This window comes from Malurus melanocephalus, unplaced genomic scaffold (genome assembly GCF_030028575.1).
Source record: "Malurus melanocephalus ecotype Western Australia unplaced genomic scaffold, MMel_1.1 scaffold_286, whole genome shotgun sequence".
NCBI classification, from domain to species: domain Eukaryota; kingdom Metazoa; phylum Chordata; class Aves; order Passeriformes; family Maluridae; genus Malurus; species Malurus melanocephalus.
Genome location: NW_026623518.1, coordinates 510188 through 523670, shown reverse-complemented (window position 1 = coordinate 523670; position 13483 = coordinate 510188). Strand labels below are relative to the sequence as shown.

Here is a 13483-nt window from a genome sequence, read left to right as displayed (position 1 = left end):
GGAAGAACAGAAATAAGAGCGAAGACTTCGTCAYTGACATTTAAAAAACTCCTGAAAAAAGTTTATTTTGAGATTGGCCTTTTGTAAGACCTCAACAAAGCATTCTKGTGAAGGCTGATTTGGAAAATGTGTTCGCAGTTACTCCCATTTTTATGAATCAGAAGTGTTGCTCTAAAATTAAATAGCAATAGAAAGAGGAAGAAAAAAACCCAAAACCAAGCAGTTCTTGACAGCTGACCCAGAGATCAGTTCTGAGTAGGTGTGAGGCTTAAAAAAAGGTATGTGCAGAATCCTTGCTATTTTTACTCCCAATTCCTGCTTTCGTGACTAATACTCATCATCACTGGGTGGCTTGTGCAAAGGACCCCTCTTTTCCTGAGTAAAGGATTATAAGTTCCAATGTAAATTCCAGTTGGAATATAAGTTATTAGGAAGTCTTGCATTTATTTGCTTGGCAAGGAAGTGGAATCTCCTCTGCTGAAATCCAAGAAAAGTGACATTATACTTGACCTTGCAGTGTAGGAGATTAGGCAGGACAGCCACAGGCTGAGGATCCTCAAAGTCTAAAGGGTCATAAGTGCCTTATGGAGACTTGGGGGTAGAAAGAAATCCTTTCCTAGGTGTGTTAAAAATACACCTTTAAAGAAAATTCAGGATAAAGCTAAAATTAACTGGTTCTAGGAAGGTGTTTTGAGTGTGGGAGCTCAGAGCATATGTGAGATCAGACTTCAAAATGCTTTGTTGGGGTGATGGTGGGGCATTAAACCTGGATGTTTTGCAGCAATTCTCATGTTGACATGAGAAGGAATCCTGTTTGTTTTTTTCTGGGAGAAATTGGGTGGAATTAGCCCTGTAAATGTGACTTGTGGGACTCTGAGTTAAAATGTCTTGTGTAATTTGGTTCTGGATAGAYCTTGGCAGGGGTCTGCTGGCTGCCTTCACATGTGCTTGGTAAAGGGAAGGGTCCTCCTCTTCCTGCTGTTGTACCACGGGGTGGCTGGAGATGGCTGTGAGGGCTGGATTTTTAGAAAATTTTCCTTTTTTTTTGGCAGATCCTGCCAGTCAGTGAAGCTGTTTCTGGATGTAAAGCACTGACAGGGGTGTAAGTGCAAGTAGAACTAAGCCCAAGTGCTGATCAGCTGTGCTGTTTAAATGAACCAAATAGTGCCAAGATCTAAAATGTCATTTTTCCTAAAAAGTGTTGGAACCAGATGGCAGATGTTTCCTGGATTCTGGTTTGCATCTTGTATTTTTTTTTTTTTTTTTGGAAATGGCTCTGCCTGCTGCAAAGGCGTGGAAGGCGGAACTGATTGCCCTGGACAATGGGAGTTTGGTTGATGGGGGACTTCTGAATTGGGCTCTAAATTATGCCCATGAAAACAGTGTTTTGTGTTTCCTGCTGGGTGACTTCTGTCACTGGGCTGATTGGTCCCACTCAGGGGGTCTGAGTGAWTAATTTGGTCCATGTGGTTGGTGTTTGGAGGTGATAACCATCAGATTATGGGGGTTGGAACTCGATGATCTTTAAGGTCCCTTCCAGCCCAAACCACTCTGTTGTGTGATTTCACATCATCTAACGAGGTGGGATGTGTTAGGATGATCAAGCAGCTCTATGTTTTCAAGTTACCTTTCTCAAAGGCTTTCTGGTTTCAGCTCAGTGTCAAACACAGAGGTTGGAGAAAATGAAGAGTGTTGCAGGTGTTGTTGCTGTGCTTCTTCCTTGCACTTCCTTCTCCTGTTATAAGGGCATTGAAGACATTGCCTCAATCTTCCTCATGGTCCTTGTTCAGCGGAGAGCTTTAAAGGTCCATTCTTAAATATGCCATATTTCCAGTATTTGGTATATGTTGGGTACTTAACATGGGTCATCTGTCTCTCTTTTCTTAATACTGCAGGTCTTTTTGCTGTGAACAAGTTAAGGGTCTCTAATTAGGTTTATTTTACTTCCTTCTATCTTATCTTACTGCCATTTATCTCTGTGTGTATCCTGGGAGCCCGTGCCAGGYAGGATGAGCAAATTACTTTGTGAAACAGGTTTGTCTCTGCTGCTGTCCAAAGTGTGAAGCTTTTGGCACTCAGTGCAGGAAGAGAGGAGAGCAAGGACCAGCTGATTTATGGGGCAGCCACCACCTTCTATAATCCCTTCTCCACCACTTGMTTTCAGAGGAGCTTGGTTCCTGTCCTTCTTTGACTTTGAGGTGGACWATTCAGACCATCCCTGCTCTGGTGGTTCCCTAATTTCCTGGTTTTGTTTGTTTTCCCTCCAGGCTTGCTCATTTGTTTCTGCTGTTGCACAAATGTTGATTTTGAGAGCAGAAAGGTGAGCCCTGAGGRGGTCTGGAGGGGGCCTTGGACAGACCATCCCATACTCCAGGGCAGGATTAACTCTACCAAGATCTGTTTCTGGACAGATCAGCTTCCTTACTCCTCCAAAAAGCAGAGCTCTGTGTCTTTGCACAGTCTGGCTCACTTCTTTACCAGATTCATTATTAGTGATTTTTTCTCATGCCCAAATCAAATCTCCCCTCTCTTTTAAGTTTAAACTGCTTTCTTTAATCCACCAAGAATATGGAAAACAGATTATATTCTTTCCCCATTCAGCTGTTTTTTATGTATTTGAATATTGTGAACATTCCTAGTTCTCCAGAGTACATGGGATTTGTTTCTTCCACCCCAGAGTACAACACGGAGCTGTTCAAAGCAGTAAATTTCCCTTATTAAAATCCTGTGGGGTCTTCAATATGAAAGAGAAATTGTCACTTGATATAAGTGAAAACATTTGGCRAGGGAAGCTCTCAAATAAATAATAAAAAACCCTCACAGGAATTTGGAAGAAAAGGTCCTTAAAAGGTTTCCAACTGGTACTTTGTCTGAGAGGAGAGACAGAGCCTTTTTCTGGGAGGTAGAACTGTTACTTGATGTGTTCAATAGCCCTTTTGAATGAGCCTGCATTGCATTGTGCAGATGCTCAGGGATGTAAATGTTGTGGCAGGCTGCCACTAGCAGCACATCCTGGATCAAATCCCACAGGGATGAGTGCCCATTCAGCCTGTTCCATGAGCAGGACCAGCACCACAGAGCATCTGAGCATCTCCCTTCACCTGGGATAGTGGAARGTGTCCTCCCCATGGCAGGGGACTGGRAACCAGGTGATCTTTGTGGCCCCTTCCAAYCCAAATCATTCTGTGACTCCATGATCCTGCTTGTCTGCTGGGAAATTTGGATATTTAAAATCTCAGCGGGTGCTGTGCAAGAACAAGAACTCCCTGAAGGTTTTTAATCTCATCTGAATTTCAGGTGTCTGACTTGGACCATTTAAGTCATCCTTTGAATAGGATTTTTTTTGGCTTGCTTTAGGCTGGATATTTGGGAAAGGTTCTTCACCCAGGGGGTTGTGGGGTGCTGGAACAGGCTCCCCATGGCAGTGGTCACTGCACCAAGCCTGACAACTCAAGAAGTGTTTGGCCAATGCTCCAGGCACAGGGTGGGATTGTTGAGGTTGTCTCATATAAGGCCAGGAATTGAACTTTGATGATTCTGGTGSATCCTTTCCAGCTCAGGACATTCAGTGATTCTCTGACACCGCAGCCCTGCTGCCACTCTCAAGTGTCACCTGGCTCAGAGGTGGAACCACCTCCAGTCAGAATCTGTTGCTGGATTTTGGAGGGGCCAAAATCAATCCCAGATCKCTGGGAWAGCAGTGRAATTTMYTTCTCCACTGTTCAGGACTCAGCMTTATGCTGGCACACCTGTTTCACTRTCCAGGYMAGAGGTTTCAAAGGATGCAGCATCTTTTTGTGATTTGGGTGTCAATACCAATTAACCAAGTGAGCTTTAGAAGGAGAAAGTAACTTTTTCAGGAATAACTTCAGGGAAGAGCCCTAGGGCTGCTGGATTTGTGTGTGGGTAAGGCACCTCTCCCTTCAGGGGATTATTCCAAAGGAAGAAAACCCAGGATGGAGTAGAGGAGAGGTAAAGGGTGCGAGGAAGCCAATGCTGTAAAAAGTGCTTGTAAAAAGAGCCAGTATTGATACAGATGACAAGGCAGCACGGCAGAGAGGAAAGCAGGGCTGAGACTGACAGCCGTGGGAAGAAGGAAATAAAAGAAATTCTTCATTCTATTGCCTGGCTTTTCCTGCCTGTGAGTTAGGAGCCTGGATCTGAATTAAATACCAAGGGAGTGCGAGCTGCGTGGGGGGAAGAATCTGATCACTGTGAACCACTGCTGTGCAGAAACAATGGGCAAGGGATCTGAAACCAGGGAATTTCCCCCCTCCCCGCTCTTTCAAACGCATTTCAGAGGATTTTCCTGCTGTAATGTCACCTGGAGCCTCTTTGGGTGCTGTTGCTGTTGTTCCCAGTGTGGCTTGTGGTCCTTGGTTTGGTTTCCAGTGGATTTTACACTGACAGAGGAATTGGAGTACAGTGGTRTGTGCTGCTCGTGTGATGCTGCTGATTGCAGTCCAGCCACTGTGCTACTGTTAACAGTACGGCTGGGGACTCTGTTTGAAGTGTTAATTAGCAGCAATTAATAAGAAGTGAAAAATTAATACCCTGTGTCAGCTTTCTTTGCTAGTTAGTTATATCAACACTAAAGCTCAGAGCTATTTTTGGAGCTGTTGTTTGCATAAGAGTTTTTTGTCTTGTTCTCACGTGGTGTTGGGAAAATACTGAAGTGCTCTCCTACCCTAACTTATAAACTAGTTATTCCCAAAATAAGAAGTCTCTTCCCATAAATAAGCTATGGAATCTCATAGGTCCAATTTATTGGGATGTGAATGCTCTTGACATGACATTTTAAAAACAGGAAGTTTTCCATAGCTTAAGCAAAAAAGACAGTAAAATAGAGTTTAAAACCCCCAGAATGTTGATAATGTTGCTGAATATGCCTCAGAGATTCTGCTTTTCCCCCTTTTGACTGAAGTGGGCTCAAACCCAACCCCAGATGGGGCTACTGAGGATGGATAGGAGTTGTGTTGCAGACACCTTGAGCAGGTTCCTGCTGCTTTGCCCAACCATTTTCCATTTCTGATGGGAAATTCCCTGGTCTAGTGGCAGATTTGGGACTTGRCTGTGCATGAAAAAGCAAATACTGTAGTTGTCTGATTGGGCACCTTCAGCTTTTTGTCAGCTCATAACTTTGTTTTATCAGCATCTAGAAGCATCATGAGATTTAACTGCAATAGCAAGAGGATTATGTTTCTTCTTGGTATTTATATTGTTACCCCTGAGCTCTCTTTAAGATGATGGATTTGTTGTGTTTAAATTGATCTGTTTCTCTCCATTCTTTGAAATTTTTTTTTGGTAGACCTTCCATCATTGTCTGGTCCCAGGAAAAAATGAAAACAGCCACATCCACCCAAGGTTTAGCTTCAGCTGGCATCTCCCCTCCTCTCACATTTAACAAACCTGATGTAAAATCCTGATACTTAACTAATTTATTATTAATGATATTTACGGAAGTGTTCTCTACCAAAGGAGGAGTGGGATTTTTTTTTTTTTTGACTTTCAGTAAACTGATTGCTCCTAGTTTCATGGTTAATTGAAACTTAATATACACTGGGGATGAGTGATGTGTATATTCTGAGGTTAGCTGCACTCAGAGTACTCGGAGTCTATAATACACTTAATTCATTASCAAGTCTCATGTCAACAAAGAATAAAGATGAAGTGCTGCAGTGGCCATGGCACTGGAAAAGGGTTGTGTTTGTGGAGTGCTTAAAGTCTGCTGAGCACTTTRTGAAGAGATCCACAGCCACATTGCTCTGAGCTGGTTTATGATCTTAATTTTAATTTTTTTTCTCTTTTCTTGCATTAGCAGATTCCTTTGGGGTGGGGAGCACAAATTTCTAGCTTTGCCTGTGCAGCCTTCTGTTGGGCCTTGGTTATTTGCCTCCACTGGTGATGTTTTTGTGAAATACACGTGTTTTTTTCTGGTTTTAATTGCAGCTGTGATTGCTCCAGCAGACAGTCTCACCATGGCCCAGCTAATGGATATCAGACACTCAAGATGCTCTTCATCTTTTTCAGTTCTACTCTAAGTGCTCAAACATATCCATTTTTTTCTTACAAATTGCCATTGGAGCAGCCTGAAAAACTGGCAGTGAGAAATCCATGGCAGAACACTCTCCTCCTTTTTATTTTATAACCATCATATCTAGTCTTCTAGAATATGCCTCCAGAGTAGTAAAAGTTGAAAAAATCCCATATATTTTTACAATCTTATTACATCCTGCTTTGCCTGGCCTCTGGCAGTAAACTTCTTTCCTCCTTTTAGTCACACTTCTTTCCGAGCATTGGGCACAGTCCTCTSTGTCACACAGGATTTGGAGGCTCCTCTAACAAGCAGGACCATTCCTCCCCATCAGATATTCTGGACACACACCTTCCCTACTGCCTGTCTTTGCTTTAGCATATCTTGTGTGGATATGCTTCCCTCTGTGCCCATAACCCCAGCTCCTGGTTTCTCTTTTTCAGTCGTCCTTTGACATCTCGTAATTCATYGGCATCTCAGAGTTTTGCAGAAAAGCTCACTTTGGATTTGTTTTTAATCTACTCCTGAAGGTGTATCTGGGGGTATTGCATGCCTGGTGGCTCACTGTGGCTGRAAATACAGTTCTCATTTAGTCTGATGTCTGAGGCAAGATCTGGTCAGCCTGGATGCCCTTTGTCATAATAATTTTTCATTTCTGTGTGTTTTTATTCCACTTTGAATTTACTATGGTYGTTCCTTGCAGAAGAATCTCCCTTGCCAGCATAACCCAATTTAAAATGAGTTAGTATTTGCTACGCTGCAYGTTAAAACTGGTACAGTTACCTTAGGTCAGTCCTCATTCAATAAACAGTTGCAGCCAGCACTGTTTCATGAGGATATCTGCATTTTGCATGCTCAGTTTTATTTTCTGGAGTTACTCCGGTCTTTCTCWCATTGGTATTTTCACTTCAGTGTTTCCTCTGTTTCATTATCACAAATCTCCCCTTTGGAAGTTWGAGTATTTATRGAGTGAGRTAYATCTCACACAGTGTTACCCATTAWGGGCTGGACTTGCTGGAGGATGATGGGGTTGACGTTTCTTGCCTTTTTTTTTGTTGTTGTTTTTATGGGTTTTTTTTKTKTKTTTTTTTTTTGTTTGTTTGTTTTTTTTTAATTTTTAAAAATTTTTTTAGTTTTTGCATTTTTTTAGTGTGCCTCGTGCTGCCCTATGGGCTGGTCCTTCTCTCTATGTTGGTGGCATTGGGAGCTGAAGGGAACTTTGAGAAGTGAAGCCTGTGGATGCTGTTTATTACCCAGTTATTTTCTCTGTTGTCATTATTGTTGCTTTATGCTGTTATTGCCACTAAGGTCCTTTATTGTGGCTTTCATTCACTTCCAGCTCCAGCTTGGACACRAGAGCAGGATGGAAGGGTTACCATCAGAGAGTTATGGGATTATTTAGGCTGGAAAAGAYCTCTGAGRTCTTTGATTCCAACTGCACCAARATGGGATGACATGAAAACCATTGGGAAAGGGTGTGGGAATGGGTTTGTAGGTGGAACAAAGCACTCATTGCTTTTTTTTAACTTTTCTTTTAGCTTGTCCTCGTTGCTGCAGGATGAATTAGGAAGGCAGAGCCTTTTCCTCTGAGCCATGGAGACGAGGGCATCTTTCATTGCCAGCATGAGAGACACCCAGAGCCTCTCCCCGGAGAAGGATCCCAGCCCRGCCAACGGTGATGGGGAGCAGTTTGATTCAGGTGGGCTCCCCTCCATCCCCCCGAGTCCTTTGTCAYTGTCACAGCTYCTACAGGCAGAGCTGGGAGCCTGGRAGGAGCTGGGAATGGTTGCACAGCTCCAAGGCCTTTTTTGAGTCTTTGAGGATTTGCCTGTGTCTTGTGATGATTGATGGGAAACTTTCCTTTTGCTGGATCTCTTTGGCAATATGTGTATCAGCTGGTTATTTAAATTTAAACAGAAAGCCATGTGAAACCTTTCTGAAGGCTTAATATTGTGTTCTCCCATCTTCCCCACCGTTTTTTATTCTGTTAAGTTTTGTGGTTAGACGAAATGAACATTTTGAAATTACAGCATTTCTGCTTTGTTTTCTTTTCTTCCTTATTTCCTTCGCTGTTTTTTGGAGTGTTTCAGGTGAGGGGTCTTCACAAACTCTAGAGCAGCCACAGGAGAGCTGGTCATGTGTTACTCTTGTGCTCATGACTGGGTGCTTTGTAATTCTGTGGGATGGGCTCTTGAGGGTGAGGATTTGCTGTGCTAAATTTGAGCATTCTGTGGTAGAAACACAAAAGTAGATTCTCCATTCTGGTGATTTTCTGATGGAATTAGGTGCTTTAACTTCCCACATCTGCCCCCAACAGGAGATGGTGAAGAAGTCCATTGTGGCTAGACCTGACCTTCTTTTTGGTGCCAAAATATGAGATCCTKTTTACACCAGCTTTTCCCCACTTCTCCTTCAGCATGTCAGAAATTTGGCCACCCAGCTTTTAGCTTCTTCTTGTAGCGGCTCAGTGATTTTCCTATTTCCTTGGACACCRAATCCTTGGATTTTCCAGAGTGGACACATCTGGGCTGACCCAGTCACCCCAGGATTTATTTTTATCTGTGGGAGAGAGATGGAAATTTCTAAGATGAGCTTCAGTTGGCCAACCCTTGGCATTGGTTTGGGAATGAGAAGAACTGTCCTGCAATGTCTGAATTTCTGTGGGTATGAGGATTTTGATAACTCTCCCAAGGCCATGCCAGGGGTTTGTGGTTGATCAGGTGTTTGTGTGTCTCCCTTTCCCCACACCTGGAGTGTGAGCATTTCAGTGCTCTATTTACTCCAAAAGTCATGTAGGTGTATTTTGGTGCTCTAAATAAGATGTCTAAGCAATTTGCCTTAAATACTTTCTCCTGCAGTAAAGCCTGGGAAAAAAAAAACAAACCAAAAAAAACCTGTGTTTCTGGAGCAATGGGATTTGGATTTTTTATCCCCTTTATTTTCCACAGCCAAACATCCCAGGGGGCTGTTAACAGCTGGAACAGTTGCATTTTTATGGTGTCAATGCATGAGCACTTTAAAGCCATTGAGAGGCTCACAGATAATGACTTGTTGATTTTATTTGCCATCCTGGGCTTGTTTATACATCACCGTATTGTAAACCAGCCAGCCTTGACTCTTTCATTAGGGAAAGGCTCTGGACCTAAGTGCCAATAATTGGAAAGGGAGCTGATATGTAAAATGGGTTTAATGGCAGATTTATCACCTTTCAGGGTGTCCTGTGCTCCTCAGCAGTTGGGCTTTGCTGATGGATGAGGAGATTTGTGTGCAGTCCTGTGGWGTTGGCTCCTTTTTGGGCTGGTCCCATCCCTGTGCCATGCTGTGTCTGCTCAGGATGCCCCCCTGCCAGAACTCCAGCAGAGAACAAAATCCATTAAAAAAACCATTCTGGAAACATACAGTCCYTTCAAAATCCGTTGTGATGAAATGAAGCAAAAATAAACCAGTGATGCTGTGATAAATGAGTACTCTGACGTTATTTTTACAGACCTTGTAAAAGTAATTTCCTGATAAAGTCTGCAGATAAAACATGGCAGAGGAGCCAGGCTGGTGATGTGTCAGAGAGGAATGAGCTGACAGGGAGGGAAGGCTGCGGCTCTCACTCTGCCTCACCTCCAGGCCTTGAAGCCTCTTTATTTGGGYTTAGAAAGGAGAGATCTGGGTGATATTTTATGAAACAGGTGCTGCTGTGAGTTTTGCTGGGTGGCAGAGAGTGTCTGTGCTGGCCTGTGCCAGGGTAGGTCAGGGTTAATCAGGTTATGAAGCACAGCAGGACTTGATGCATCCATAACTGGCATCTATTTATATTTATTAAAAAAAACTTTTTGGGGAAGGCTTTGACCCCCCTGGAGACATTGCTCCTTGCAAGGRCTGAAGATTATTTACTGAACTGACTAAAAACCTGTACTCCCACTGCTTTGTGGAATGAATCCTTCCTGTAAGACTGATGAGGAATGCTGGAGAAAGGGAGACAACGTCCTGGAGGAGACAWTTGCCTTGACTCACATGGGAGATCAGAGCAAAAACAGGAATAAAAGCTGAGAGTACCCAGAGAGCATCCTGAGCTGAGGGAAGTGGCTTGTGTTCTGGAATGGAARTGTCTGAGCAGGAGAGGAGAGCCCAGGGCTGACCTGGCAGTCACAGAATCACAGAATTATTTGGGTTGGGAAACACCTCTAAGATCCCAGCCATTCCACTAGAACTGCCAAGGCCACCACTAATCTGTGTCCCCAAGTGCCACATCTGCACATCCTTTAGTGACTCCACCACTGCCCTGGGCAGCCTGTTCCAAGTGTCCTGTCCATGTCCTGGGGTGGAGATGCCCTTGGGGTTGTTGGACCAGCCCATCCCAACCCCACAGACACAGATGGAGCACTGAGGCCGAGGGGATGATGCATTTTAAGCTTTTCATGTCGGGTGCTTTTGCCTTTTGGTGGCTGGAGGTTGGTTGTGCTCAGGGTAAGAATTTGCTTAAGCGTATTTTAAGCCTGGGATGCATTATCATATCTGCCCTTCTACTCATGGACAAACATACTTGGTTTTGGAGGCTCAGCCTTTGAAATCTCTGCACCCAGCCCTTCTCTATAACATTAACTCTGCAGGGTTGCAAGCATGAAGGCTGAAAAATATCCTGAAAAATATCCCTGCTCATCCAAATTGCCTGCCTGCATGATACAGAATTTTTCCCTCGAGCTCCAATCTTGTGCTTAAGTTGTGCCTTATCATTCAGTCAGGGTTGAACAAACCCCTCATTCTGGGTCAGATACCTCAAGTAGAGCCAGCTTCTGTGCCCGAAGATTTTTGCAGTGATTGCAAAAATCAAAACAAAGTCTGTTCTTTATTCTGCATTGAATTTGTCTATTTTTGGGTTCTAATCATGGAGTTGGGTTGTTTCTTGCTGAGTTGGAGAGTCACCTGATATCCTCTTTATCACTGGAGTAAATGTTGATTTGCATCTCCATGTTTAAGCAGATTATTTGATTTTAGGACAAGGAGTCAGACTTGATGCAGCAATCTGCAARTGTTTAACAGTGTTGACAGCTCAGCTTTAAACTCCCAGACAGATCTTTACCCTCCACCAGCTCTTCTGATCCCTTTTTTTCTCCTCACCTACGTGGGTCTGGTGCCACAGGCAGCAAATAAAAACTGTGTCTTCCCCTTTTAATAATGAGAGATTACCCTTGCWCAACATAATTTTCTGGTCCTGGAAACTGGAGACCTGTAGCAATAATTGCAATAAATTAACCCTGCCTTTTTCTTCATAAAACTGTCTGGGGAGGGTTCTTAATTCAGTTTGTCATGAGTCACTTTAATTACATCATGACCACGCTGATGAATGTTCGGGCAGGTAAAGGGTCTCGCAGAGTTTGCCTGATAAATGCTTATTGCAAAGAGCTCATTGCTGGACTGTAAATATTTTTGCTCTGGGGATGAAACTGGGCTTGCGAGATTGCTTGGGAACAAAATGAAAACAATCAGATTTGGCTGATTTTCTGTAAGTGAAAGAAGATTTATTTTTAATTATTGCTGTGTGCGTTCTGGTGATGGTTTGGGGCTTTGGCTSTGCTTGGTGTGGTTATAAAGAAAAAAAAGGAAGAGTGGTCATGTCAARTCCTTCCTTTGGGGAGGGATTGTGTGGGGCAGTGGTGTGGATAGGGCAGAGAGGGTGCAGAGCCCCAAATSTGAAGGGGAGGAGGGAGCAAGAARGCARTAGRRGTCTAATGAGGTGTGCTGGGGGATYTGGGGAARGCAGCTGTGCTTTTGGGGGAACGGGGAGGCATGGGGGGTTTGTCTGAGGTTTGTGGGTGCAGCAAAGCTGAGGTAGGAGTAAAAGGGTGGCAGGAGTGAGAATGGGTCTCCCTCACCCCAAGGGTTGGGGTGTTTGGTCTGGCACAGCTCAGCCAACAGAAGCATCTTCTGATTGATCCCTGGGGCACTGCTGTGATGAGCTGCGCTGGCTGAGCCACTCTGGGGACACAGGGACATTGCTCCTTAGTGACAGTGAGCAGGCAGCCTCCTCCCCGGCAGCCAGAGAGCCATCAGATGCAAAATAAAAGAGCACAAGTGCCTGTTGCAGTGTATGACAGCTTTTGTTCCCCCTCTGCCAYGGAAGCAGAGTCATTTCTGGTCTCAGTGTTGGCTGCTAAAGCCCCAGAGTCTGCTGAAAGCACAGTAAGAGCTGGTCAAAACACAGATCCTTGAAGCAAGCTTTCTGTTTTCCCTTCTGTTGATGTTTACACTGGTTGCTATTCTCACCCTGAACTCTTTGACACAACTTTTGCCTTCTTTGGCTGTGTTTTAGGCTGCTTTTCTTTCTCTCATTTTTTTATTTTTTTATTTTTTTTTATTGCTTTTGAGCAGATGAGGGCTCCAGCATTGAGGACGCAGACTTCAACTGGGACGAGTTCCTGGAGGAAACAGGAGCCAGCGCTGCTCCCCACACYTCCTTCAAACACGTACGTGCTTCCTCTGAGCCTCCTGGGTGCTGTGCACGTCCCTCTTCTGGTTTTCAGGGGCTGACWGGACCATTTTGGGGTGAAATCATCCCTCCACACAGGGATGTGACAGCCTGAGTGGGAATAACCCCCAAGCTGGTGTTGGGTGTGCTTGGGGTGTTTGCAGTCACAGCTTGGAGCTCTGTGCCGCTCCCTGATCCTCTGCCTTTGGTTCAAATGTTCCATTTTTGATGGTTTGTGCTGCTCTCCTTTTGCCTAAAATGCACTTTCTTTTCACCTGTTTTCCCCTCTTACATTCCCTGTTCTCCATGCCAGCCTGCAGAGGTGTATCTTACCCCTCCAAAACTCCTTATAAATTCATGATTTACTGACCAGAAGGGTCCCTCCAATGCTGAATCCACTGTGGCCCATTGGGAACCATCTCTGCTGTCCCAGAAGTGTGGGAAGCAGGGGCTGGGGCGGGTGGTGCTTTTCCTGGGTGAATGTGGAGCACACAGGCAGCTGTSGTGGTGACAGGTCTGTGTCAGCATTTGAAGGGACCTCTGTATTTATCTGGTCCRACCTCCTTTGTCTCCAAGTAATTTTGTTGCTTGTTCTGTAGGGTTTAGGAGCTGCAGGGATGAAAATCCTCTCTTACCTAGATTTGAAAATTTAGTCCAGTCMTCCATTCCCTGTTCTGCTTTCATTTAAAATGTGGAGTATTGYAGGGTGAAGGAGCATAATTCTCTGTACTGGAGAATTACAGGGCAGTGTTTATTGCAGAGTTAATTCTTTATCCAGCAGCTGTCTGGAGAGATCATCCTGCCCCAGATTTCTGCTCCAGGCCCACAGKAGAAAGTTTTGTGCTTCATGAAGCCCTTAAGGATGTCTTCAGTTGTGAGGAGATGCTCAGCTCATCCTGCTGACTGCAGTGTCTCACAACTCCTTAGTGCTGGGACTGTCACTGAGGGACACATTGGTGCTGGGAACAGTCCTTGGGGACTCTGCTTCACAA

The 13483-nt window shown here is 44.3% G+C and overlaps 1 protein-coding gene across 1 annotated transcript in view; it reads left to right on the top strand.

Annotated features, from left to right (window-relative positions):
• The first annotated feature begins 7576 nt into the window (after positions 1-7576).
• SFMBT2 (Scm like with four mbt domains 2) overlaps positions 7577-13483 on the top strand; it is an 87609-nt gene continuing 81702 nt past the window's right edge. Inside the window, exons 1-2 of the mRNA XM_057376634.1 lie at positions 7577-7733; positions 12395-12489. Of these exons, the coding sequence (XP_057232617.1) occupies positions 7628-7733; positions 12395-12489 (201 nt within the window). The 5' untranslated portion in view covers positions 7577-7627. The remainder of the gene's footprint in view (positions 7734-12394; positions 12490-13483) is intronic.